This window comes from Neofelis nebulosa, chromosome 15 (genome assembly GCF_028018385.1).
Source record: "Neofelis nebulosa isolate mNeoNeb1 chromosome 15, mNeoNeb1.pri, whole genome shotgun sequence".
Classification (NCBI taxonomy): Eukaryota; Metazoa; Chordata; class Mammalia; order Carnivora; family Felidae; genus Neofelis; species Neofelis nebulosa.
In genome coordinates, this window is record NC_080796.1 from 18,212,448 (window position 1) to 18,237,970 (window position 25,523).

A 25,523-nucleotide genomic window follows, 5' to 3' on the forward strand; every position below is an offset into this window, starting at 1 on the left:
GACCTTCCCCCACTCCTCCAGGGCCTACGAGGGGTGGACCAGCAGCGGAGGGAGACCGGGAGCGTGCGACAGCGGGCAGGCGGGCGGGAGGGACTCGATCAGGACAGCTTGGCCCGGGGTCCCCGGGCGTCTGCGGGCCGCCGGGCGACGCAGGTGCCCCGCGCCTCACTACGGCAGTGGAGGGCGTGCGTCCAGCCGCGAGCGAGGAGGGGGCTGCGCAAGGCCGCCTGCGCGCGCGTCCTTTTCCCTCCGCCCCTCGCGCCCCGGGGCCCCAGCCCTCCCCGTTCGCGGCCGCGGCTCCTTTGTGCCGTCCCCGCGCCCGCCCCTTCGGGCCCTAGGCCCCGCCTCCTCCGCGCCCGCGATTGGCCCGCCGGGCCGCTAGTGGGCGGGGCCCCGGGCCGCCCCGGCGCGGTATATAGTAAAGGTAGGGCTCGCGCCCTGAGCCAATTTCTCGGCTCGTGGCGGGCTCGCGGAGGCTGCGCCGCGGTCCGTTTGTCCGTCCTTCCCTCTGACTTTCTCCTGCCCCCACTGCCTGTCTCTGCAGAGGTCACCGGAGGCGGGGGCCGAGCACGCGCGCGGCCCCAGTGGCAGCGGGAGCGGCAGCTGCGGCTTCGCTGAGCCCCCGAACCCCCAAGGGCAAGAGGAGCGCGTGGCGGACCAAAGAGAGCCCGCGAGCGGCCGTGCGCCCACCAATAGGTGCGGGGCTCGGAGCCGCCCAGCCTGCGCGGCCCCTCCCTCCGCCCCCGCCGCCGCCTCCCCCTCCTCCCGCTCCTGCCTCTGCCCCTCCGGCGCGCGTCTGGCACTCGGAGAGCCGCAGCGGCAGCGGCGGGTGCAGCTTGCGGAGAGCCGGGCCGGGGCCGCCGACCAGCAGCCGGGGACGACGCCGGGGCGCGCGGCGCACTCACCCACCCTCAGCCCCCGCGGCAGCCGCTGACCCGCCACCATGGCCCGCGGAAAAGCCAAGGAGGAGGGCAGCTGGAAGAAATTCATCTGGAACTCGGAGAAGAAGGAGTTTCTGGGCAGGACCGGCGGCAGCTGGTGTAAGTACGGCGCCCGCGGCTCTCCCCGCCACGGTGCCTTCCCCGGCCCGGGCGGCGCATCCCTGCGCAGGCTCTGCGGACCTTTCTCAGGTCTCGCGCCGCCCAGGGTGGAGCGGGGTCGGCGGCGGGCGCCGCTCCGGGCGCGCGGGCCTGGGCTTGTCATCCAGTGCGGAATGCGAGGGCCCCCAGGATGGGCGCGGGGGTGGGGGCGGGAGCGCGCGGGGCAGAAGGTTCTACGGATTGCCACGGTCTTTTCTTGGTAATTTGCAATCTGTCCGGGCTTCGCGCGAGCCCTTCCCTCCTGGGAATGGTCAGGCCCTGGGAGACTAGGTTTGGCTGTCCCCGTAGTCAATGTCCCAAGTCCTAAAAATTGAGATTTGAGGCGGCGAGAGAACCTCACGATGGTAACCGGATCGGATGCAGGCGAGCTTGTGTGTTATAGCAGTTTTCTAGTCTAAATATGTACCTCAAAAGGCGCGGCGGGGGTGGCGGGGGGGGAGGGGGCGCAGAACCCATCCACATTGCAGTATTTCTTGGCTGTGCCCAGACTTTATCCCAGTGACCTCCCCTGGAGTCATTACAGCCCAGAAGTGGCCCAGGAAGCCCCGAAACAAGTCTGGATGTTTTCAATGTCTGCACACACAGATGCGGAATCAGTAGGTTGGGTTGATCACCGTGAAAGGTTAGCGTAAGAAATAAACGGCATAGAGAGAGGCAGATTCAGCCCACCTTACAAGATTTGGGGCAGCCTGTTGCTTGACTGGATGGACTTTTTTTTTTTTTTTTTTTTGCCCCTCGTTGAAAATGAGATACCTTGTTTTCCGCCTCCCTCCACCGGAAGGGTGACATTTTTTTTAAAGGTCATTTTGAAGGGCAGAGTTGTAGGCAAATGCAGAAGAGTCGTGACTGCAGAAGGGAGAGAAGAAGGGAACTTCCCCCCCCCCCCCCCCCCCCCGCCCCTCCTGCATCACTGCCCCCTCCTTCTGGAGGATCATCACCACCACCACCACCACCACCACCACAGCTGCAGCCACTGAGGGTGCGCTGGCTAGGGCCTGATGCGGTGTTCCTGATTGGGAGGATCTGTGGCCATCACAGGAGAATGAGTCAGGAAAACCGTGCTTGGCTGACATTTTGAATTGGAAGAAGCTAGATGTATGATTTTTGCAAAGAAGAAAAAAAAAACAAAAACGCAGCCTGTCGTGGGTCTCTTGGCTGAAAAGCAAAGGGTTAATAATGCATCACACTTCAAGGTTAGTCAAGGTGAAACCGCATTCCAAGGTATGACAAGGAAGCAGCATAGGTATTCTGAGTCATGGTAGACGTAGGTCTTTAAAGTGAGGTCCTTTAGCTTGTGTTTTTTATCTTATCTTGGAGGAGGCTGTGTTCTTCAGTGGGATTATTGCCATGGTTTCTCTGGCATAAATATAGCTCACTGTTTTCTCAACATGGAAGGGAAAACCTGAAGAACTCGGGGTGTGTGTGTGGGGTGACCAGCTCCCTGCCGGGGCGATCTAGCCGTTCCTCACTTGAGCGAGGCCTCGGGGGTGCACTGCGGAATGGGGCCCCCTTCTCCCCGACGCACTGGAGGCTCCAGCCCTGGCAGGTGGACCCCAGCCTTGTCGTGGGTCAGGGGCTGCCTGGGACTCCGGGCATATTGTGAAATTTGTTTGCCCCTCTTGTAAAATAGATTTCTTTCCTCATTCCAGTTCCAGAATAATATTTGCTTTAGAAGGTAAGGCAGGATGGGCAGACTTGTTCTTTAAGCTGACATTTAATGGGGCAGCACCTCCCATGTGTGAGAGAAAACGGGGGTGCACACGCGTGTGTGTATTAATTTTGGCGTCTCGATCCCACGTCCAGCAAGGTGCCAAGACACTGATTTATGAATGCAGGCGCCGGGATTCCCGTCTCTGCCCGTCTCATTTTAGCTTCTGTTTTCCAAGGTACAGGTGCCGGGCTAAAAATTCAGTTTGGGTTTTGCACTCATTTGTCTCTTCTTTGGCAACGTAAGAAACGACAGACCCTCTCGTAGCAGAGACAGTGGCGGCAGTCGCTGTCCCCTGTGGACAAAATGCTACCTTTCCAGCACTGGGCCCAACATGGATGCCCTTGGGACGAGGGCAGGTCGCCCTTGGCTCGGCTTTGCTTATAGGTAGATTTTCACCAAGATGGACGCAGGAGCCTTGCCTGTCACCTGCTGGAGAAATGGCAGCCTGCAAATCACCTGCGGTTTCCACCTTTTCATTAAGTTAATGCAGGCATTGGTAGGTGTTTATTATGTTTACCGCTGGGCCCAGATGCCAGTCTCCTTTTGCCCGTGACCCTTTGAAGTGTACTCATTCTTTTTCTAACTGGGAAATCTCTACGTTACTTGTATTTTTTTTTTTTTTTTTTTTTTAAAGAAGACACATTGCTTAAGAGGGGGAAATGCCTGTAAAACTTACCTTCTGTGTCACCCTGGCCAGTTGGTACAATCTGTCTAGCTTTTCTTTTTGAGCAGCCCCTGGTCACCTGCATGCTGGTGAGCTCCCCTCATGGGCCCCCCAGACGTTCATGTTCCTCTAACCAGGTGACCTTGGTTCACAGCCATAACTGGGGAGATTTTGCTAAGTGACATCTTGGAGCAAAAGAGAAAAATCCCTCGCTTCTCTCAGGGTATGCTGTGGAAAAGAAGGGAAAGGCTGGATCTTCGTCACCTTCATCAGTGTGCCTGCAAAAGGACTAATTTTCCCGGGGCTCTGTTTGTATTTTCAGTTGCAGCCACAATTAGGTACCTTCTTAAGTAAGTCATTAGAGTTAGGTGTGTGGAGTCGGAATGAGCATTAAAAATGGCTCCAGTTGTTGGGAGAGCTAAGTGGAGTTAAGCTAAGAGCACCGAGACGAGGTGGGGGGCCACAGAAAAAGCGGCTGCAACAGCTCCTTGCTGACCGTGTTATACCAGCTCTCGCACCTCTTAGGAGCGTTCGCTGGAAAATTTTCCAGATCTCTTGACGTCACAGCCTTACCATTTGCCTACTGCTGCTTGGATACAGAATGCAGCACTTAACCCTTGTCCTGCCGGGAGGCAGTGATTGAGCCGGGCAGCTGGGGCTCCGGATCATACAGTCTTTCCGCTTTTCTTACCTTTTGCTTGTGGCCTGGCCTTTTTCCCTTTTTTCCTTCTTTTTTTTTTTTTCCTGATAGAGGAGAAAAAGGGTAACGATTAAACACTTTGGTCTTGGGTGCGTTTGGCTTGGATTGTTTTACTAACGCTCCAGCATGATTTTCCCGAACCATGTACTTGCTGGTTGGAAGGCTGGGCTTTGAAATGCAGGTCAAGGGCAACGTGTCTACCTCCTGTGACAGCGTGCCCACTCTTTCCCTCCGTCCCTCCGCCTCTTCTTTTCTACGAGGCTTTTGTTCTGTTTTGTTCTGGACTTTTGCCCGAGGACCCCAGCATTCACCGCCTGAGATCTGGAGGTTTTGAGAAGTAACCTGAGGCTCCTTCGCGCAGTCCTGTTTCGGACTCGATAACCTTCCGGTTCGCCTGCTCCCATTCCTGTGTTCAAGGCGAGTCGTTGGCCGGCTCGGGGCTGCCGGGCGATGCCTAGTACAGCCTGTTACTATGTGGCTAATCGGGGAGATAATCCTCGTAAACCAGTAACTGATAGCCTCATTCCCGTCTGTGGGCTTCGTGCTGTTTTGCTTCTTGTGTTTTTGCTTTTGCAGCCAGCTCAGCCCGTGTCCTGCTGTCCTGCTAGCTGTGGGAAAAAGAAAATGCAGCTCGTCGAGCCAGTCAGTATTCCGGGTCCAGGCAGAATATGGAATAAAAATACGCTTGCCGTTTTTACTACAGGGTTTTTCCTTTTTTCTCCCTCCTCCTTGTTTGGCGCCCCTGAAGGAAAACACAGTGTGTTTAGTCCGTCATACACATCAAGAGGCGGGGAGACAGAAAAGCGCAGAAGAGCTTCACGCGGTTTCTCGGCATTCGTTGCCCCATCCCAGCAGAAAAACTTGCAGGCGTTCGAATGTTTGGAGAAGCCGCAGAGCCTGGATTGTAGTTTCAAAATGTCAAGGGATAAGCAAAGAAAGAAAACCTACGTCTCTAAGGGAGCATAGTGTCATATTTGAGATGCATTGCATAAGCACACAAACATGGCCCTAGATTTTATTGGTGATCTTCATGAACAGTTTTTTATTGAGGCAGAAAAATTATTTCCTGTAAATAATCTTTGTTCTAGCAGAACATTCCTCTTACCCTTACCTACCCCCAACACACACACACACACACACACACACACACACACACACACACTGTAACGGAGGGCTGCCTGTTTCTGTTTTTACCCCACCGTTGGTGGGGGGGGGGGGGGGTAGTATGGTCCACTCTCTGAATCAGTGTCAGAAAAGGAAACTCCAAAGACAGGCTGGAGGGGAAGGCAGGAAGGAAGTCCCTTCATCTCCGAGGTTAGCCTTTCATTCTGCGGGTGTGACTGTCTCACAGCCTTCTGTTTCTGTCTGTCCTCCTTGCAGTTAAGATCCTTCTGTTCTACGTGATATTTTATGGCTGCCTGGCTGGCATCTTCATCGGAACCATCCAAGTGATGCTGCTTACCATCAGCGAATTCCAGCCCACATACCAGGACCGGGTGGCCCCCCCAGGTAACGTGAATACGTTCAGCTCTTCCACGGGAAAGACGGGTGCCACATTTTCACGCAAGAAGACATTTTTCTGAAAATTGTCTGTTAACGCGCTGGTAGACCGAGCCTGGTTTGATAGGAAAATGCGGAGCTGCTCAGTGTTGTGGCCAGGCGTCCTGCCCGCATTGCAGACACAGCTCCGGGGCTCCCCCGCGTCTTCCCAGCTCTGCGGTGAGGGGTGAAGAGCCTCCCCACCACCCGCCCCCAAGCCTGCACCCTCCCCAGCTGCGGGACTCCCGATGAGGCCGCGACCTCCCCCACTGCCCAGCAGGTCAGTTAGTGGGGTCACTACAGGGCCCTTCAGGCTCAGGCGCATTTTTCACTTTCTTGAGGGGACTGCGACTCTGATAAGTCCTTTAAAAAAAAAATCACTTCAGCTCCTGTTTAGCAAGACGAAGTTAGTTTTAGGGATGCTGAGAAGCTCGGAAGTGGCCAGTTACCCAGAGGGACAGGAGCCACGGCTTCAGGAGTCCACTCTCCCACCTGCTGTTGACTTAGCTTGACCTTGAACGACAACACACTCTTCCTCTCACTTCTCCGTGTTTGTACCTGCTTGTTCAGTAGGAGTCTTACTGCTTGGCTGTCTAGACCCACTTTGCAGTTTCACTGTCTCCTTTAGCTGTGACCTGGGAGCTGTGCACAGCCGTCACTGCGCCCTGGGGAGGCCTACTGCCCATATGCCTGATGCTGGCAGGAAGACCAGACAGGAGGGCGACCACAAACCCGACTGTGCTCAGTGGCTCTTCTCAAATTCATTGTCGGGAGGACCCAGAGACAGGAAATGTTGCGCAGTTTCTGGGTTCTTGCGTTATAAATGACCTTGAGGCTGCCGCTGGGCTGGGGGGGGGGGGTGGTGGCGATGACGTGTCCCCTCTCCATGTTCCCTGGCAAGTGTTTAGTAACAGCTGCATTAGGTGACAGTCTGGAGGCCGTCTTCATGGCCCTGAGCAGCCTTGGTCAAGTGCGGGAAGTTTGTTGCAAACTTCTTGTGCCCATCTCCTTCTTGGGGTGTGAAGGACTCCAAGGAAGATCTCCAGAACACGGAGGTGGCCAGCACCAAGTCAAATAGTCGTCCGCTATTAGAAAACCGTAGACACGGCCAGATAAATCTAGATCTAGGGGATTTTGGAAGCGGGGGAAAAAAACCCAGTCGTGTAAGTAATATAAAACAACTTTAACCTGCTTGATAATCCACAGTTTCCAGCAACTGTTGCCCAACATCGGTAGGTGAGTGGAAAAGCTGAAGCAGAAGTGCTGGTGTGTGCAGAGAAATGGAGGGTCTTTACAGGTTGAATGTGGCTTTTGGGACAGGAAGGCATGGCATGTCCCCTCCTGGTGGGATTTCTGTGGTAGCATTAGCAAGCGTCCTATAAATTTGTGCAGACCCTTATTTTTCTTTTATCTTTGTAAGCCCTCGGAAAGCGGTTCTTTGATTACGATGCTACTTTATAATTGTTCTCCAACTGAAAGCTGCAGGTTGACTCCAAAGCCAAGCGTCTAATTTCCTAGCCTCAAAAAAAGTGCTCCTTGTCTGTGTAAACCGTGGGGAGTCAGCCTCCTAATGAAAGTAAGCCTTTTCTCCCCGTTCTTTGCAGAAAGGGTGATTTCACTTTCAAAAAGCAAAGGCTAAAAGTGCCAGACCTTTTAAGCGGGGACCTGCCAATGACCTTGCCTCGCAAATCTGGTGAGGTGCTCCGTGCTTGCCCTCTTTCCCCACCTCCCTCCCCCTCCTTCAGCCCCTTCCTAAAAGGCCCGTTCTTCGTCCCTATATTTAGTGTCCTCAGCAGTCGGGCTGACCCGGCAGGCCATCGCTTCTCCAGAGCACTGCTCGTGTCTCATTGCGGAAATACGCGTTCCCGTTCTCTGGCCCGAGTCATAGGAAAAGTGCTTCCTCGGATCCCCTTCTTCCCTGACCTGCTGCCTGGGCCCTTCATCTTCGTCATTTCTTTTTTTCCTCATCCACCACCTTGCCAGGAGCATCTAGGCCCAGCCCCTTTTACCCTCACCTTCCCAAGGGACATGACGCTCGTTCGAAAATGATAGTGGCCCTGCAGCAGGGAGGCCAGGTGGGCAGAGCCCTTGGTGGCGAGAAGTGCATCCCGGCACCGTCGTGCGTGCTCCGAGGGGACCCCGATGGGGGACCCTCCCCCTGGCATCTGTCGGAGCGGAGCTCAAGAATTTGTTTCTGACAGGCTGTTCCTTCGGTCTGCAGGCCGAACACGCTGCGGAAGAATGCCCCGGCGATCTTCCGGCTTCAGTGTCGGTAGCTCCAAGCTTCCGTTATCGTGAAAGTTGTAGATTTCACGAACCCCGCATGCTTAAGTCAAACGAAGCTAGTGAGTGGGAAAGACTTGGTACATCACTTAAAGATTTACGGACTTATCGATGCTATTATTAGCCGTGTCGGAGGCAGGAGCACAGAGCGGGCCTGACTCACTCTGAGCCCGAGCACGCCTCGCTACCTTGTAACTAGATCTCGTCTAAGTAACACGTGCGATCCTGGCCCGATGAAAGGGTGATGAAAGGGTGGCGATCGTGCGGGACATTTGGGTTTGACTGTAATGTTGGCTAAGCTGATAGGCCGAACGTGGAAGTCTCAGTGGGGGGACCAAGGTACAGAATGGAGGTGAAATTTAAGGAGAAAAAAAGGATAGCGTGCTGTTTCTGGGCCTGAGCGATGGTGGCCCTTCGTGCCTGGGACCCTCCTTACAGAGTCATGTTGCTCTGGGATAATGGAACGGGTCGCCCCCACAGCCTGGAGGGCACACAGGGAGAGCTTCAGCTGCCATACGAGGTTGAAATACACCAAATTGTTCTGTGAGTCAGAAATGGTTGATTATTGGCCATTTGACATCGCTTGACCTAAATAGGAGAGCAGCCTCAAGTTCGTAAGCCACGGTACAGGTTTCCACTGTCAAGCTGACCTGAGAAGGAAAAGCAGGAACTTTGAAGGTGGACACAGTCCCCACCATTCCGTGCCCTACTTCATCTCACTGAGCCTCAGTTGTCTCATCTGTAAAATGGGACTCCTACTCTGTGAGGATTTAATAAGTGTATGTAAAGTGAATGGGATCTTCTAGTGGCCAGCCTCATGGCATGAAACAAAGGGTAGTTATTAGCAGCCACTTCTGTTCTTGCACTGGAGGCAGCGGTTTCCCTTCAGGTACTGAATTCAGTATTTCTAGACTGAGCCCTGGGTGACCCCTCAGGGATGCTTTGTCCACACTGGTTTCACGAAGTGAACAGCATCTTGGCTCTCCACGAAAAGCGTTCGGGAGAAATTGGATTAGGAAACCTGCTGACAGGTTTTTTTTAAGTTAAATCGAAGTGACCTTGTATTTGTTCTGTAGTCCAGCCGCTCCCTTCAAAATACCCACGCTGGCTGGGTCGGCCCTGTCATGCTTTTCTCCCTGGGAGACCCTCTCGGGAAGTCCCCACCGGTGGCTGGTGGCACCCCCTCACTCTGTTCCCTGCCAGACCTGGAGAGGACGGGGGCCGCACGTGCCCACGCTCCCAACCCCGGTCCCCCACGTGACCCCCACGCCCCTTGCTGCCTGGAAGAGTCCCCTCCTCCACCCGCCCGCCCCTCCCCCAGCTCCGCTCCCGGAGTCACAGGGGAATGAAGTGCAGGTCACGGTCTGGGGAGATTCCCAGCCGCCCTGCTTCCTGGTAAGCGGGTGTGTGTTCCTGTTCTTCCTCTCCAGCTCTGTGGGGACGGCTTTTCTTTTTGTTTTGAAGTGGAGATAGGGGGTGCCAAAAGAACTATTAACAGGTGCCACGGTACCCAGAATGGGTGGGGGAGGGCAGGGGGGGTGCAGCCCAGGCCACACTGGCACCCCCTGCAGGTGTGATTTCGTTTGGACCGTGAGAGGGAACAGGGTGCTGTAGTGCAGATCTCCGCGTAATGAAGGAGAATTCTTGAGGAATCCCGACATCGGTCTCAGAATTGCTTATTTTTCTCAAACTCCGAATTTCAAGGGGGAGAATTGGAAACACGTGGCTTCCTTATACTTTGGGTGAATTGCTGTTTCAAAGTGCCAATAGAGTGGCTTTAAAGTCTGTGTGTCTGTCTGTTGCTGTTTCCATCAGATCCTCTTGAGTTGTAATCTGGGAGCCGACACGATAAATGTACGGGGCTCCCCCGGCCCGGCTGCCTCTCATGTTCTCCCTCCCTCTCTCCTCCCTCCCTCAGATGGATCCTGCCAACCTGCCCCCAGAGTTTGGGGCTCTTGATGAGCTGGCATTGGTGGCAGTTGAGATTTCCAGAAGCTACTGTCCAGACCCCTAGTTTGGGCACAGTTTGGGTTTAGGGTGGCAAACTCCAGACTCATTCTTCAGAGTGTCCCCGCCTCACTGTTAGGCCTCAACAGCCCGCCTGCCTGTGCCCTTCTTCGTTTCTAAAGACCAAGATACAACTAATAAGGGACCTCTTGGGTACACAGGATGCCTGACGATTAACTTCAAAATGTTCTTGGAGCCACAGAAAAATGAGCCTCACTCTGGGTGCTCATTTTAGACAAGTGAGCAGAGTGGTGACCTCTGACAAACAGGACCAGGCAACAAATTCCATGGAGGGATAACGGGGGGAAAAAAAATGCTGAATCCGTGAAATTTCATTCAGAGCTTTTGTGCCGTGCGCCCTCTGTTGTGGAAGGAGCACCAGCCTCACGGTGCCTGCGGTGACATCGGATGGGCTGGGCTGCTCAGGGCGTTTATTCTAGTAATCTCGCGACCCCAGGGCCCATCCGACACAGGCCGCGAGAGAAGTTGGGGAGACGAAGGAGAGTCTAGGGATGTCTATCATCTACGGGCTTCCGATCAGAAAAGTGTGCCCTTTCCCACGTGTATGCATGAATGGACATCATCAGATATGTAGGATATCTTACTTCAGGTCATTGGCCACTTGGCGAACGTTACGTTTCGTATCTAGACGAGTCAAATCTGCTACATACGCTTGTTCTTCAGCTCGGTCTTCAACAAAAAAGCTTAACGTAAAATAGTAGGGTTTGGCTATTTGTTTACATTTTGTCTGTCTATACTTTCCCATTATAAAAGTTGGTAGCTTTTATTAGGAACAAGCACAATTATGAGCTATACAAATATCAAAGACAGGTCCCTATGAAATTAGTTGTGCTTCCAAGGTCCCCTGAACTAAATAATGCTCTCTCTGTTCACCTGAAAGTGAACATAGGACCGTAGGTAAGAGTCTGATGATAAAGGGTGATTCCAGAAGTGCAGGAGGGCCTTCCACCAAAGCGTGTGGCATTTAGCTTAGACGGGAGGAGAGATTTCCTCACGCCAGGCGTTATTGAACATCCAGGCAGGCTCTAGAGAAAATCCAACAATTCTTCTTTAAAAGACTTTTCAGGGGCGCCTGGGTGGTGCAGTCGGTTAAGCGTCCGACTTCAGCCAGGTCACGATCTCGCGGTCCGTGAGTTCGAGCCCCGCGTCGGGCTCTGGGCTGATGGCTGGGAGCCTGGAGCCTGTTTCCGATTCTGTGTCTCCCTCTCTCTCTGCCCCTCCCCGTTCATGCTCTGTCTCTCTCTGTCCCAAAAATAAAATTAAAAACGTTAAAAAAAAATTTTTTTTTAAATAAATAAAAGACTTTTCAAAGGGAGCAAATTCTCTGGCCTCTGGGAGGGTGTTGATGTGACTGTGGCTGACCCCAGGTCGTAGTCAAAAGCTGAGCCTACGTAGAAGGCGAGGCAAAGGCTGCTAGTTTCCAGAAAGCACAGAGGCACCTTTTTTCCTGTGCCCTCCCTGAATTTTGTTAGGTAAATCGATACTTACCTTGCAGACATTAAAAAAAAAAAAAAAAAAAAAAATGTTGAAGGGGGAAGATGGTGTGTGTGCATGTGTGCGTGTGGATACACGTCCAGATTCTGTACAACATCATACCCCCAGTTTTTTAAAATTCCCAATTGCTCATCAGCTTGGAATGTGCAGGAGATAAATGGTATGCACGGACCGTGTGCATGGCTACATTTGTGTTTCTTTGCCTTGTGTGCCCTCATTAGTCACCATGGGTGCCCTCCTGGAGGTTTCTGTGGAAAATGATGCCTATTTAGAGTTCTTGGTCTGGTGACCGTGGGGTGTATTAAATGGCTGGTCCAGGCAGCTGTGCTTCCGGATTCACTGGAATAACGGTTCACAAGGCTACAATAGCCATATTCTAGTTTTTTTTTTTTTTTTTAATTTTTTTTTTCAACGTTTTTTATTTATTTTTGGAACAGAGAGAGACAGAGCATGAACGGGGGAGGGGCAGAGAGAGAGGGAGACACAGAATCGGAAACAGGCTCCAGGCTCCGAGCCATCAGCCCGGAGCCCGACGCGGGGCTCGAACTCACAGACCGCGAGATCGTGACCTGGGTGAAGTCGGACGCTTAACCGACTGCGCCACCCAGGCGCCCCGCCATATTCTAGTTTAAATGCTTCAAACTCACAAGTTAGATTGAGGAACTCATAAACTTGGCTACATTATAAACCTACTTGGAAACAAAAATAATTCTTACTGGAAAGCCTTTCTCTTCTCGTTTCTTTTACTTGCTAGTCCCCCCCACCTCCTGCTATGAACACCTACTAAAGCCAAAAACTGAATGTTCTCCCGATTTGTTGCTCAAGAGACGGGGAACCAACGAAAGGCAAGTGTAGCTCTGGAAAGCAACTGCAAAGCCAAAGAGTAGTTGTTGTTTTAACTCCCAAGTCTTATGTAAAGCTAACGTGCTCATTAAAAAACCAAATATGAAAATTTCACGTAGGCAAGTTATTCTTTCAGTCCTTCTAGGTGGCTTTGTCACATAATAAGCAAAATGTAATTTAAAGCAAACGGCCCCATCAGGGCAAAGCCATATAAAACTCAGCATGGTGAATGTCAATTCAAGTTCAGAACACTGGCGAGGCAAAAGGTTGTATCTGTTTCCTGGAATATCATTTGAGACCACAAGCCAGTGATTGGGTGTTCTGCTATCTTTGGCCTCTGGGAGTTACCACTGGAAACAAAGCTCATCCTTGTCTAAAGTTCTGACTAACAACCTGAAGGAGTGGCCAGCGTGGAGTAAAGTATCCAGTCTAGTGTGAACACAACTAATGAGAATACCGGTCGGCAAGGTGGGATTCACGTGGCCCTTGGAGGGTGTCCGCGAAATCTTTGGACTCCAAATAACGAAGTTGCCAAATTCGATCGCGTTTCTTTGTCTTTTTTTTCCCCATGAGTCTAATAATGTAAAGTGAATGATTTAAGGGGTTTCGATTCCAGGTCAAGGGTCTTTTCATTTGTCTCTTATATGGATCTAATTGCTCTAGAGAAATTACTTTTGAATAGCAGAATTTTCCTCATGGTTTGGAGAAGATCCCATCAGAGACCTCTCCTAATTAAGATCACCCAGAACAGAATAGGCGAGGGGATTGATGTCCGAGAGATTCCAGGAAAAGAACTTCTCAGGCCTGAAAGCTCTGGATGAAGAAAAGGGGAGGCAGAGCTGGTGGGGGATGGAGTGAGACCTTGCCCAGCCTCGGAGGTGGGGGGGGGGGGGTGGGTGGTGAGAGCAGACACTTGATCATGCCCCCACTTGACTGTATGTGCTCCATAGCCGAGGGGTTAGAGAGAGGAACTGATTGCCTGGTCCAAATCATGGATGCTGCTTTTCTGGAAGCGACCTTTAGATCAGAAGTTGGGTATCTTAAAAGGGTGGTCACTAAAGCTTATGGCAGTTACACCTTCGAGATCCTTCGGAAACTCCAAAGGGAGACTTTAGCCTACAAAAGACAGGAAGGCATGGCTGAGCTGCCTGGGGTCGGTCTGTCACTGCTGGCCTCCCTCTCCCCAAGGCTGTGGTATCCCTTCACGTGGAAAGGACAGGGCAGTGACTTTGGCTCAAGGTCTGATCCAGCTGGGCACGTCACAGGATTGTAAGACCCTGTGCTTAACTATTTTACCTCTTGGTTTCTCGGCCTCACAGTCGCCGATTTTTCACGCGTTTTCGAGCTGTGTCTCACACGGTAACGCACAGGCTCCGTGGGGCTTAGATGTGAGCCACACTTACCGAAGGGTTCGAGCTCTTGGGCGGAAGTTGGTAGCATTCCGTTACGTGATATTCACGATTTCTCCTTGGCCCTGTCTAGAGACACACGAGGCCAGGTGCGTACAGCTTTGCTGGGCCCGCGATGCCCCTGGGTGTGCAGTAATAATGTCGGCCGTTTCCGCAAATTTGACGCTTAACCACAGAGGTGCTTGCTGATGGGAATCACTGGTGTTTGTCTCTGGCTGAGCGTGAACTTCGCCTTGGCCATCGGTCCCAGGCTCCTGAAAGATGCACTTACTAGCTGTGCCCGTTTGCTCGTAAGGCCCCGGAGCACTGAGTCAGGACGGCTGATGCTTTGGGGTCTCACGCGCATCACCCGGCCTCTTCGAATAGCGGAGACCTCGGACTTGGCAGCACGAGGGCGTGAGAAGCACTCTGTGTAAAGCCGCCATCTGTCCCCGCGGTCCTTCTGCCTGTGGGAGATCCGAGGAGCACGTCACCCAGTCCCGGAGATGGCACCTTGCCCTGTGACTGGCCCCGGGAAGAGGGACCGCAGAAGGGGCCGGGACAGCCGGCGCTGGACGCCCCTCGTGATTAAGTCTTGCTGTGTACTGTCAACGTGCCCTTCGAGGTTCACCTTCCTCCTTTAAAGCCCCCGAGTGAGACTCTCCAGATCTCTGCCGGGCTCGCTGACCACCTGTCAGCATTTTGAGTTTTGCCTCGTCAGCCGCTCTGCCGAGGGACCGCGGCCGGCACCGTTGTCCCTTATCTAAGCTCAGCCGGCGCCCCTTCCCCACCACCACCTTCCCGAAGGTTAGGGGAGAGCCTGCCGCCTTTCTGATAACTGATCTCCTCTTCGCCCTTCTCTCTGCCCCGTCTCCTGCCTTCTCCCCAAGCCTGGAAACGCCGTGTACCCTGCACGTGCAGATGTTGGTTTCTGCTTGCACTCCCGCCCCCGTCACACGCTGCCCCTGACGTGGATGTCAGCAGACCTGTGGGACGCGGGACAGAGGGGAAGGCGTGTGCCTCTGTCTTCTGGCTGCCGGGCTCTCTCCCGGGGCCTCAAGGGGTCGGTGCCCATCAGGTCGCATTCTCTGCCGACTGCAGGGTTATTCCAGGAAAACACCCCGTCCTCCGGGGTTCTGGTGAACCTCTGGCCTTGGGCCTAACCCTGCACTTCTACAAGTCCAGGCTAGTCCCCTCCATCGAAAGGTCTGGTTTCTAAGTCCAACCAGGAATGCTCCCCGCCCCCCGCCCCCACCGGCCTTGCGCATTTTAGTGGGGCGTCCGTCCTACTGACCATACTCTCTCAGGCATGAGATCCCAGCAGAAGCTTCCACTCACGTTTTATTTTATTTCATTTTATTTTAATTTTTGCAGGTATGTGCCATTTAAAAAACATTTTCTTTAATTGTTTATTTATTTTTGAGACAGAGCATGAGCAGGGGGAGGGGCAGAGAGAGAGGGAGACACAGAATCCGAAGCAGGCTGCAGGCTCCGAGCTGTCAGCCCAGAGCCCGACTCAGGGCTCGAACTCACGGACCGCGAGATCGTGACCTGAGCCGAAGTCGGACGCTCAACCGGCTGAGCCACCCGGGCGCCCCTTCTGCCACTTTTTGTCATATTGTCTCTTTGTGCTACAAATGGTCACAGCTTAATGTAGGAAAAGGTGGATTTAAATCGCGCAAACATACAAACATTTTTCTGGGGTTTGCAAGAACCTAAAAAATAATATTTTTAATTGTAGCATTTGCTGTTTACTTTTAACTGATGACTGTTGGGTGAGCAAATCCCGATACTTTTCCTTGGACTCTTCTCCATCGCTGTTGTCAGCTCTCCACCCCCCTGGATTCTTCAGGTCCCGCGTTGTCCTCTCTGAGCTGATTGCTCATGTCACTTATCAGGTCGTTGGTCTCGGGCAGCCCCACATGTTTCCCGTCTTCATCCGTAGTTTTTCCATTCTTCTAGGGAAGTGCAGGCATGGAAGAACTTGCCCCCTGAGCTGCGCCTCCCCCAGGATTTAAGCATTTCTGAAGCTCGAAGCCACCCTTAGTCACTAGAAAAAATAGCAGCCGTCGAGCCCCAGCCCCTGCCTGTCCTCCCGCCTCGCAGACGGCACTGCTAAATAGTTCCTGTTCGCTCATCTTCGTCGTGCCTGTGTCACGATCACCACTCTCCGGTTCTAACTCCCCAGAGCCACGGTTCTCAAACCCAAGAGGCTTAAGGGTCCTTCAGGCTCGTTAGCGCAGAGGCTGTGACTTGGCGGGTCTGGCGTGGAGCCTGTGGGGCTGCAGGTTTGACCAGCCCCCGGGGTGACGTGAGGTGGCACATTGGGGGTGTTGTGCCCAACACAAAGAGGGCAGGTCTGGGGTCTGGAGCCAGGATTAGAATAGGATTGTCAGGTTTAGCAAACAAAATACGGGACACCCAATTAAATTTGGTCATCGGGTAAACCACGAGTCGATTTTTATAGAAGTGTGTCCTGAATATTACATGGGACATAACTTTTTTTTTTTTTTTAACGTTCGTTTTGAGAGAGGGAGAGCTCACGCTCATGCGTGTGCACACATGTGAGTGGGGGAGGGGCTGAGAGAGAGGGAGAGTCCCAAGCAGGCTCCTCAACTGACAAAAGGGGCTCAATCCCACGAACTGGAGATGATGAACTGAGCTGACATTAAGAGCCCGTCCCTTAGCTGACCGAGCCACCCAGGTGCCCCGTGGGACATACTTCTATAAAAGTCAACTGACAGTTTATCTGAAATTCAAATTTAATCAGGCATCTTGCATTCTATCTGGTGATACAATTGTGCTAGAAAGCAGTGGATTGAAGGGCGCCCAGGTGGCTCAGTCCGTTGAGTGTCTGACTTTTGATTCCGACTCAGGTCATGATCGTGGCTTCAACCCTTGCATCGGGCTCCTTGCTGACAGTGCAGAGCCTGCTTCAGATTCTCTCTTCTTCTCTCTCTCTCAAAATAAACTTAAAAAAAAAAAAAAAAAGGCAGTGGATTGAGTCCCCACCCATCGCCCCTGTCTATAGTGCTGTGTAGTATTATTCAAATACCTATCTTAGGAAGTCTTGTGATGGCAGAGGCTTTTGAAAATTAAAGACTAAAAGGTTGGTTAAGGGGCACCTGGGTGGCTCAGTCAGTTAAGCGTCCGACTTCGGTTCAGATCTCGCGGTCTGTGAGTTCGAGCCCCACATCGGGCTCTGTGCTGACAGCTCAGAGCCTGGAGCCTGCTTCGGATTCTGTGTCTCCTCCCTCTGCCCCTCCCGTTCACACACGTGCTCTCTCTCTCTCTCAAAAATAAACATTTAAAAAAATTTTTTTAAATAAATCGTTGGTTAAAAGAGTGAAAATCCAGGGAGGGTAATTATACTTCGAATTTTTACCACTGGCCCTTGACTCGCTCAGAATACCCACTTGCTTTTGGAATGGAAAACAAGGATGGCAACTGCACATAAATGCCAAGTTCATCCAGTTTGGGTTAAAAGATGCACAGAAATACTCCGTTGAGTAGTCTGGAGTCTTGTAGAGTCTGGGGTGGTCATCTGTTCCGTACAGGAAGGAGTCAAAGACCTCCGTGCTCAAAGGCTTGCTCGCAGTCAGGGAAACGAGTTTCCTGCATGATGTGCGAGCTGGGTATGCGTCTTGTTGACCACGAGCATGTGGGACTGTTGGCCACATAAGGATTCTGGAGTGCTGCATACACACATCGAAATCCTGGTTCCACCTCCTCTCTGTGACCTTGGGCCACGTGCTTAGCCTTTCCGTGCAGTGTTTTCATTCATAAAATGGAGATAATGCCTATCAGGGAGTGTTGCTGAGTAAGTAAAATGATCTAGGATAGCAAGACGCCGTCACTGGTACTCAGGTACTTAATCAAAGTGCCACAGAAGTGATTTTACAAGAGAGGCAAGAATTTAACCTGTTCTTTTTAGTAGGTGCGATGAGTGAAGGATGGTTCGTACGTTGTGAACCTGCTTTGGGATTATCTTGGCTGACTGCCTTCTTACTAACAGTTTTCTGTGTTTTTCTACCTGGTCTAGGATTAACACAGATTCCTCAGATCCAAAAGACTGAAATTTCCTTTCGCCCGAATGACCCCAAGAGCTATGAGGCATATGTGCTCAACATAGTTAGGTTCCTGGAGAAGTACAAAGATTCAGCCCAGAAGGATGAAATGATTTTTGAAGATTGTGGCAGTAAGTAGACTCATCTTGGACGTGTGTGGTTGGTTCATTCTTACTTCCCGTTTCTATTTGTTCTCTAACAATCACAAGATCGACCCTTGAAGTAATTCAGTGATTGAACCCTGGCCATATTGAGAGGACACTGTTTTCTTTTCTTTTTGTTTTTTTTGTTTTAAAGCCAGACGACTTTATGGTTTAGGCTTGGATGCAATGTAGAAACAATGTAGCTTCAAGTATTATGATTATCAGCATTTGAAAAGCATCTTATTTTAAAAACACTCCAGGCACCCTTCCGACTCACAGACCACAATTACAGTTACGGTTCTCTTACACCCATTGATTTTGAGAGGCACAATTGTTTATATTTCCAGATTTCTGCCTCGGCCCCCAGGGCTTTCTCTTGCGATGCCTCTTTGACATAATTGGCCGTAACTACACTGATACGGATAGAGGATGATTTCTGGCCAGGGTAGAGGCCTTCCTGGACCCTGCTGGGGGTGGCTGGTGCAGTACGTCTCCGGTAGCCGAGCATTTGGATGAGGAAGTGACCGATGAATGGCGAAGGGTGGCTCTTGGTTTCATTAAGCCACTGGCCGGAATACATTGCCTGGCGTGTGCATTATCCAGCCGTGTTTTCGTACCCACTTAGACGGGATGTCCGTCTGAGTTAACGAGGCGGTGCCTCTCCTTCCTGTCCTGCCAACACCAGCTCCTTATGGGGCGAACTGTCACGTTAAGCCATCCGGAAAAGAGTAAAAGAAATATTTTTACTACCTTTTTCCTTAGGACTTAAAGGGGGTTTTCGTCTCACTTTGCAGTAACTCAAAGGCCTGTATGTTCAAAGGCCTGTATGAAAGATCATTAGGGTGAATCACTTCACTGGAGGCGGACTGAGTTGAGGCACTTGACCGTTTGAAGGGAAAAGAGTTAACTTGTGACCTTAGAAATACAAATTTTGGCGTTTGCATCGGTTTCCCATAGGATGCTTTTGTACTAACTCTGAATTCTCTATTTCGTGCGCTCTCTCTCTGGCTTTGTTACGGGCTGTGAATAAAAAATACTACATTACAATTTCTCAGCTGAACAAATGCCAGGAAGAAGTCCCAGCTTGAACAAGCAAACATTGAAAAAAAAAAAAAAATTTGTCTTTAAACCTTGAACAGTGGCGAAAAGGAAGAAAAGAATTCTTTCCTTCCCGTTTAACCTGCTAATTAGGGGCACGGACAGCGGCTTAGCCGTGGCCGGGCAGCTGTGACCAGAAGCCTCCCAGTTCTGAAAATTACTGATGCTCCTTTTCATTTGTGCTCTAATTGTAATGTCCCTGTTCATGAGCTCAGTGATGTTGACCTGTGTCAGTGAGGCTGACGGGTGATCGGGTTTCCTTTCAGTCTCCTCACTAGCTGAGTCACCCGTTATTTAAAGGAAGAGACACATGGCCACAGACCACACATCACGCCCCGATCATCAAAGCCCCGTGAAGCCATGTCGCGGGGTCATTTACCAGCAATTGCTTTGGGTAAAAGACGTTTCCCGCGTCCGTGAGACCAGAGGTGGTTTGCTGGGAAATCCGCGCCTTCGTTCAGGCCGAGCACTAAGTGCAGACCGGCCCGGTCTTGGGATGGGTCGTGGTGACCAGGAGGGACCCTCTCCGCTTCCTTTCTCGGGGGCGCCGAGGGAGTCGTTGGTATGTTGTAAGCACGGTGTTTGCGTTTTCAGATGTGCCCAGCGAAATCAAGGAACGGGGAGAATTCAACAACGAACGGGGAGAGCGGAAAGTGTGCAGGTTCAAGCTCGAGTGGTTGGGAAATTGCTCCGGAATAAACGATGAGACTTACGGCTACAAAGAGGGCAAACCGTGTGTCCTCATAAAGCTCAACCGAGTTCTGGGCTTCAAACCTAAGGCAAGTAATGTTTGAAGTCATAGAACTTGAGCCGTTTTCATTTGGGCAGAGCATCTAATAGGCGTGAGGAGAGCATAGAAAGAAGGGTTAGTCTCCCCAGTGGCGACTGACTTTCTCTCTTTCTTTCCTTCCTTCCTTCCTCCCTTCCTTCCTCCCTTCCTTCCTTCCTTCCTCCCTCCCTCCCTCCCTCCCTCCCTCCCTCCCTCCCTCCTTTCCTTTCCTTTCCTTTCCTTTCCTTTCCTTTCCTTTCCTTTCCTTTCCTTTCCTTTCCTTTCCTTTCCTTTCCTTTCCTTTCCTTTCCTTTCTCTCTCTTTCTCTCCCTCTCTCTCCCTTCCTTCCTTCCGTCCTTTTTATTTCTTTTTTTGGGGGGGGGTACTGAATGAGAATGAGATTTCACTGCAAAACGAGAAGCTGGACACCATTCAGACTGAACTTTGATAACTGTGGTGTTGGCCTTGGATACTGTTGCAGCTTCGAGTGGGTAAACAGGACTTGAGGCCACTGAAAAATGGCACCTTGCCATCGTTCACCATTAGGTGGGGCGATAGTTGACTCTTTAAAAGAAGGAAAAGTATATTGGTGTTATCTCTGCTCTTCCAAAACTGGTTATTTCAAAAAAAAAAAAAAAAAAAAAACAAAAAACAAAAACAAAACTGGTTATTTCACTCTGTCCTTCAGGTCAGGGGAAATAGAGCCGCGCTTTTCCCTTCGGTGAGGCTGCTTCCCGCAGCTCTCCCGCATCCACTCTCGGGGTGGGGGGGGGGGGCACTGCCCTTCCATGCAGGGTTCTCAATTGTTAATATTTTTTAAAAATTTGGTTTTGAGTTTACTTATTTTTGAGACAACGTGAGCAGGTGGAGGGGCAGAGAGCGAGGGGGAGAGAGAATCCCAAGCAGGCTCCACGCTGGCAGCCTGGAGCCCGATGTGGGGCTCAAACTCCCAAACCGTGAGATCGTGACCTGAGCCGAGACCAGGAGTCGGGTGCTTAACCGACTGAGCCCCCCCAGGCGCCCCGAGTTTTTACTTCTGATAGGAATTGCGGGGTGCTGAGTGACATGAGAAAAACCTAACTTCATTTCCGGACCCTGGCGCTCTCGTTCGTTCGCTTTCTGCTCTGTGCCATTACTTTGTGGCCACGATGCTCGCTGCTCCCGAGGCGTATTTACGAAAAGAAAGCCGAGGCCGAGATGAGAAGTTCTAACTGAACCCAGTGGGGCGCCTCAAACTCCTTTACCGTCTCCGGAGGGTGTGTGGGATGGACGGTTGCCCGGCTGGCCGACGCGACGGCCCTGCCGCCACGGAAGCTGGCGCACCTCGCTCCCGACAGAACTTCAGTCTTCTTTGTACTGGACTTAGGATGTGCTGGAGGAGAGATGGTGAGAAGCGTCCCGTCACACTTCCGGCTGGGCGGCATCCGCCAGGGAGCTCTTCGCCTAGCCCAACCGGCCGTTCCGCCACCAACGGGATTGGCGCGGTGGCCCGGAGGGAAGGCGCCTCTTTGTGTCCAGTCCGGTTTGTCTCTGGTCTCCCCCCGCTGCCACCCTCTAATTCATCACCCCGTTTTGTCGTTAGGAATTCTTCTTGTCAGAGGGTGCGGTACCCCAGGGTGTCCTCGAGGTGCCTGTTGCCTCGCCCTCAGAGGGGTACGTTCTGGCAACTTCTTTATCAACGAGCGTTTTCTCTTCGTGTCTTTAACGGTCGTGGTGGTGCTGGCCGAAAGGTCCGAGGGAGTCCGATCTAGATGGTCGGTTTCTTGTGTTCTACAACAAAGAGCATCAAAAACAGTAGTTCTCTAGTGATTCGCAGAATTGCCCCTTTTATCTTCGGTTAGGCTGTGTATGTGTTACGTCTCCTGTCGAGACTACCGTCCTGACCTGGTCGAGCAAGCGGGTGGCTGTCTTTGGGGAACGATGCTCATCACACCTCTCCTGAGGTGGCTTGGGGCCGGGGCTGTAGGAGGGAGCGCTCTAGACGGTTCCTCACGGCGGGGATCTTCAGAGTGTACTCTGGGCCCCTTGGTTCGCGCTTTCACAAGACCCCTTCACGCGGGGCCCAGCTGCCTTTACCCGTTTTCATATAGGACTTGACAGAAAGAGTTGGAAATGCTCCTTAAATGGCAGCGCGTCTCCCGGAGAGTCAAAGGGAAAAACAAAAACCGAACAAAAACACCTGCTTGAGGGAACCGGGTGGCATGATTTATTCACGGGGTAGGAGGAAAGCCCAAGTTTCATCAAAACAAATGTCAACCAACCTTTCCGTCCAATTATTACGACCTTCTTAATGAGGAATATTAGTGCCGGGTTGGCCTTTATTTTCCAGCGTCCTTGAGGAACGATTGCTACCCTGGGTTACGCTGGGAGTTCTGCGTGGCGCCGGGCCGCGTCGCAGCCTCGCTGTGGCCTCGCGGAACGCGGGCACGGACTTGTGTTTTGCGCTTTGTTACCGGAGTTGACTCTTCGTGCCCCGTGGGTGCCCGTTTGTGCTCCAGGCCCCCTTGGGTTTTTCAGAAGTCGTGGGAACTGACTCACAGACTCGTTGACCGGCGTGGGTTTGTATTTTTAGCCTCCCAAGAATGAGTCGTCGGAGGCGTACCCAGTGATGAAGTATAATCCCTACGTCCTGCCCGTCCAGTGCACCGGCAAGGTAAGGGGGCGCCTAGTTACCAAAGGGGGGGGTGGGAGGGGAGACTGGGTGGGACCGTCGTCCGTTAGAGGTGCAACTTGGACGGGGGAAGCGAGGCCTGTCGCTTCAGGGCACGGGCCTCGATCGAGCCGTAGCGGCGCGGGGTAGAATGTCTGAGAGAAAGTGGTAACAAGACTCAGACCGTACGTGGGTTTCTCCGAGAGAACAAGAAACCGAATTATCGGGGTCGAATCAGCCGGAATCTTGGTTTACGGGACCGAGAGTTAACCAGCCCACACGGGGCCTCTCTGGCCCCCGTGGCGTGTGGCACGTTCGAGGCCACCTTTTTGTTTTGTTTCGTTTCGGACGGTTTCCCGTTAAAAAAATGTGTTTGGGGCTTTTCTGGAAAAAACAACGAAAGCTGTAACAGCACGTGCTCCCTTTAGACCTGAAAATAGGCCCCTGCCAGATGGATCGTTTACAGAGAGGGCAGACTGAGGAAGGGGGGGTGTCTGGGAACAGCCCCATTTTATGGCCACACCGAGAAAGCAGATGGACGCCAAGAGAGTGAGAGGCGGTTACCGAGCCCCTCCGGGAGGAGACCCCTGAAGCGCCATCCACTGGGCTACCACCGGTGGCTTTCTGACTCCCGGTGGCAGGTCCCTTTCTCGGGGTGCGGGCTCTGGAGACCTGCTTGGTTGGCCTTTGCCGCGGTTCCCTCCCTTGCGCCGCGAGAATAGGCTCCTTTTGCGACCGCTCCCGCGGCTGCCGGGGAGCAGGCCCTGCGCGTGCGCGGCCTCTCCTCGCGTCCGCGAGGCGGCCGTGTCCTCGGTGGCTGAGGTCCCCCGGCCTCCCGGGGAGGCTGGAGCAGGCGCGTCGGGACGGCGGGCGGCCCCGGGGCGGCAGTTTGCGTGCCGCTCTGTGGGATCCCGCGTCGCGGCCGCGACCATGGCCGGCGGCCCCGGGCCGCGAGCCGTTACAACCTGTGCCCCTCTGGTTTGCAGCGAGACGAAGACAAGGACAGAGTTGGGAACGTGGAGTACTTCGGCCTGGGCGGCTACGCCGGCTTCCCCCTGCAGTACTACCCCTACTACGGCAAGCTGCTGCAGCCCAAGTACCTGCAGCCCCTGCTGGCCGTGCAGTTCACCAACCTGACCATGGACACTGAGATCCGCATCGAGTGCAAGGCGTTCGGTGAGAACATCGGGTACAGCGAGAAGGACCGCTTCCAGGGACGCTTTGATGTAAAGATTGAAGTTAAGAGCTGATCGCAAGCACAGATCCTTCCCACTAGCCATTTAAAACAGTTAAAGATACAAAAACAAACACCTACTAGTCTTGAATAAACTGTCATACGTATGGGACCTACACTTAATCTCTCTGCTTTACACTAGCTTTCTGCATTTAATAGGTTAGAATGTAAATTTAAAGTGTAGCAATAGCAACAAAATATTTATTCTACTGTAAATGACAAAAGGAGAATAAAAATTGAGCCTTGGGACGTGCCCATTTTTACTGTAAATTATGATTCCATTACTGACCCCGTAGTAAGCAGTGTTTCTGGCCCCTAAGTATTGCTGCCTCGTGTATTTGATTTCGTGTATGGTACCACAGGTGCACCTGGTCGTTTTTCAAGCCATGTTTTATCGTATCTGTTTTCTACTTTATGTGAGCGAGGTTTGCCGTCCACGGTGTAAATACTCAACGGGAATAAAACTGGCATGGTACTTTTTTTTTCTTTCTGTTCTTTTGGGTTTGGCTCTTTTCAGAGGCAACGGCCCATCGGTGAGCATTTTTAACACACTCCATACATAGTCTCTCTCCCTGTGGTGTCGGGTCTTTTTCTTTCTTTGTGTTTTGTTTCTGTTTTCCTGGGGCTGGGGGTGGGGGGGGGCTGTCATGGGGGAACTGCCCTTGAAATTTTAAGTGACGCTACAGAAAACACGAAACGGTGATGGGTTGTGTCGTGCTTTGTACCGGATGCCGTCTTGCCGTTCTCCCCTTGTCCTCCAGTATGTTCTGAAGCCGCGTAGGAGACCTGGATCGCCTGTCGCTTTGGCAAAGTGACAGGACTCATTCATTCGCTTTGGACATTTTCTCTTCCTTTCCTTTTTTCCTTTCTCTGGAGGCATCACACGCTGGTGCTGTGTCTTTATGAATGTTTTAACCATTTTCATGGTGGAAGAATTTTATATTTATGCAGTTGTACAATTTTATTTTTTTCTGCAAGAAAAAGTGTAATGTATGAAATAAACCAAAGTCACTTGTTTGAAAATAAATCTTTATTTTGGACTTTATAAAAAGCAATGCAGTACCCCATAGACCGGTGTTAAATGTCGTCTACAGTGCAAAATCCATGTTCTAACATCTATAATAATCGCCAGGAGTACAGTGTTGATCTTGTATTCAGTCAGGTTAAAACAATGGACAATAAAAGAATGAACACGTTCCTCCTGTGCCTGATTCGGTCTTGTCTGACTGCCCCAGCCTGTGACTTCTTAGCTTCCTCTGCTGCTAGTTATCCAAGATCCTGAAGAAGTACTGAACCTGAAAGACAAAGACACGCGAACGAGTTCGTTAGCTCGCCCAGGAATTCTGCCCTCGCGTGGCCAGCCAGAGGCCAGAGCTGACGAGAGCGACAGATTCATCGGAGGCCGAGACTCCAGCTCTTCGTTCAGAGCTGGACGCTCAGAGGTATTTTGCGGTGTTAACTTCGCCTAGTTTAGGAGACGTGAATTTTTGGTTCCTGCCGGTGTCTCCCTAGGTTCGTCTGTTTAAAAAAAGAAGGTCTGTGGTGCAGTTGAAAAACGGAGGTTGGGTTTGCGGTTCAGTAAATGAAGGTTCACGCCTCGCTTTCTGGTTCGTGGTTTGGCCTGTGTTCTCATTTGGCCATACTTAAAAATTCGCCTTGGCGTGAAAGGAGGCAAAAGTGAGCTTTCTGAAAAACAGCCTCCAGGTAGAACTGAGCCGGAGGCTCAGGATCCCTTAACCCGGCCCGGGCAATACGCACACTGAAATCAAACTGAAATCATGGCATCGTACTCCTGAGAATGGGAGCCTCTGG

At 52.1% G+C, this 25,523-nt stretch overlaps 2 protein-coding genes across 3 annotated transcripts in view; one reads left to right on the forward strand and one right to left on the reverse strand.

Annotated features, from left to right (window-relative positions):
- The first annotated feature begins 900 nt into the window (after positions 1–900).
- On the forward strand, positions 901–24,909 carry ATP1B1 (ATPase Na+/K+ transporting subunit beta 1). The gene is made up of 6 exons (XM_058700813.1): positions 901–1,040; positions 5,556–5,684; positions 17,793–17,948; positions 19,653–19,837; positions 22,400–22,480; positions 23,464–24,909. Exons 1-6 carry the CDS (start codon positions 944–946, stop codon positions 23,725–23,727), a joined length of 912 nt encoding a protein of 303 aa, XP_058556796.1. The 5' UTR covers positions 901–943; the 3' UTR covers positions 23,728–24,909.
- NME7 (NME/NM23 family member 7) overlaps positions 24,563–25,523 on the reverse strand; it is a 262,956-nt gene continuing 261,995 nt past the window's right edge. For both annotated transcript variants that reach the window (XM_058700810.1, XM_058700812.1), the window contains one exon: positions 24,563–25,006. In XM_058700810.1, the coding sequence (XP_058556793.1) occupies positions 24,974–25,006 (33 nt within the window). In that variant the 3' untranslated portion in view covers positions 24,563–24,973. The remainder of the gene's footprint in view (positions 25,007–25,523) is intronic.

Bases quoted from the DNA above. Each gene is read 5' to 3' on its own strand.
- ATP1B1 (XM_058700813.1), top strand. From the start codon at position 944: ATGGCCCGCGGAAAAGCCAAGGAGGAGGGCAGCTGGAAGAAATTCATC. The intron at 1,041-5,555 runs GTAAGTACGGCG...TCCTCCTTGCAG, and splicing joins CAGGACCGGCGGCAGCTGGT to TTAAGATCCTTCTGTTCTAC. The intron at 19,838-22,399 runs GCAAGTAATGTT...TTGTATTTTTAG, and splicing joins TTCTGGGCTTCAAACCTAAG to CCTCCCAAGAATGAGTCGTC.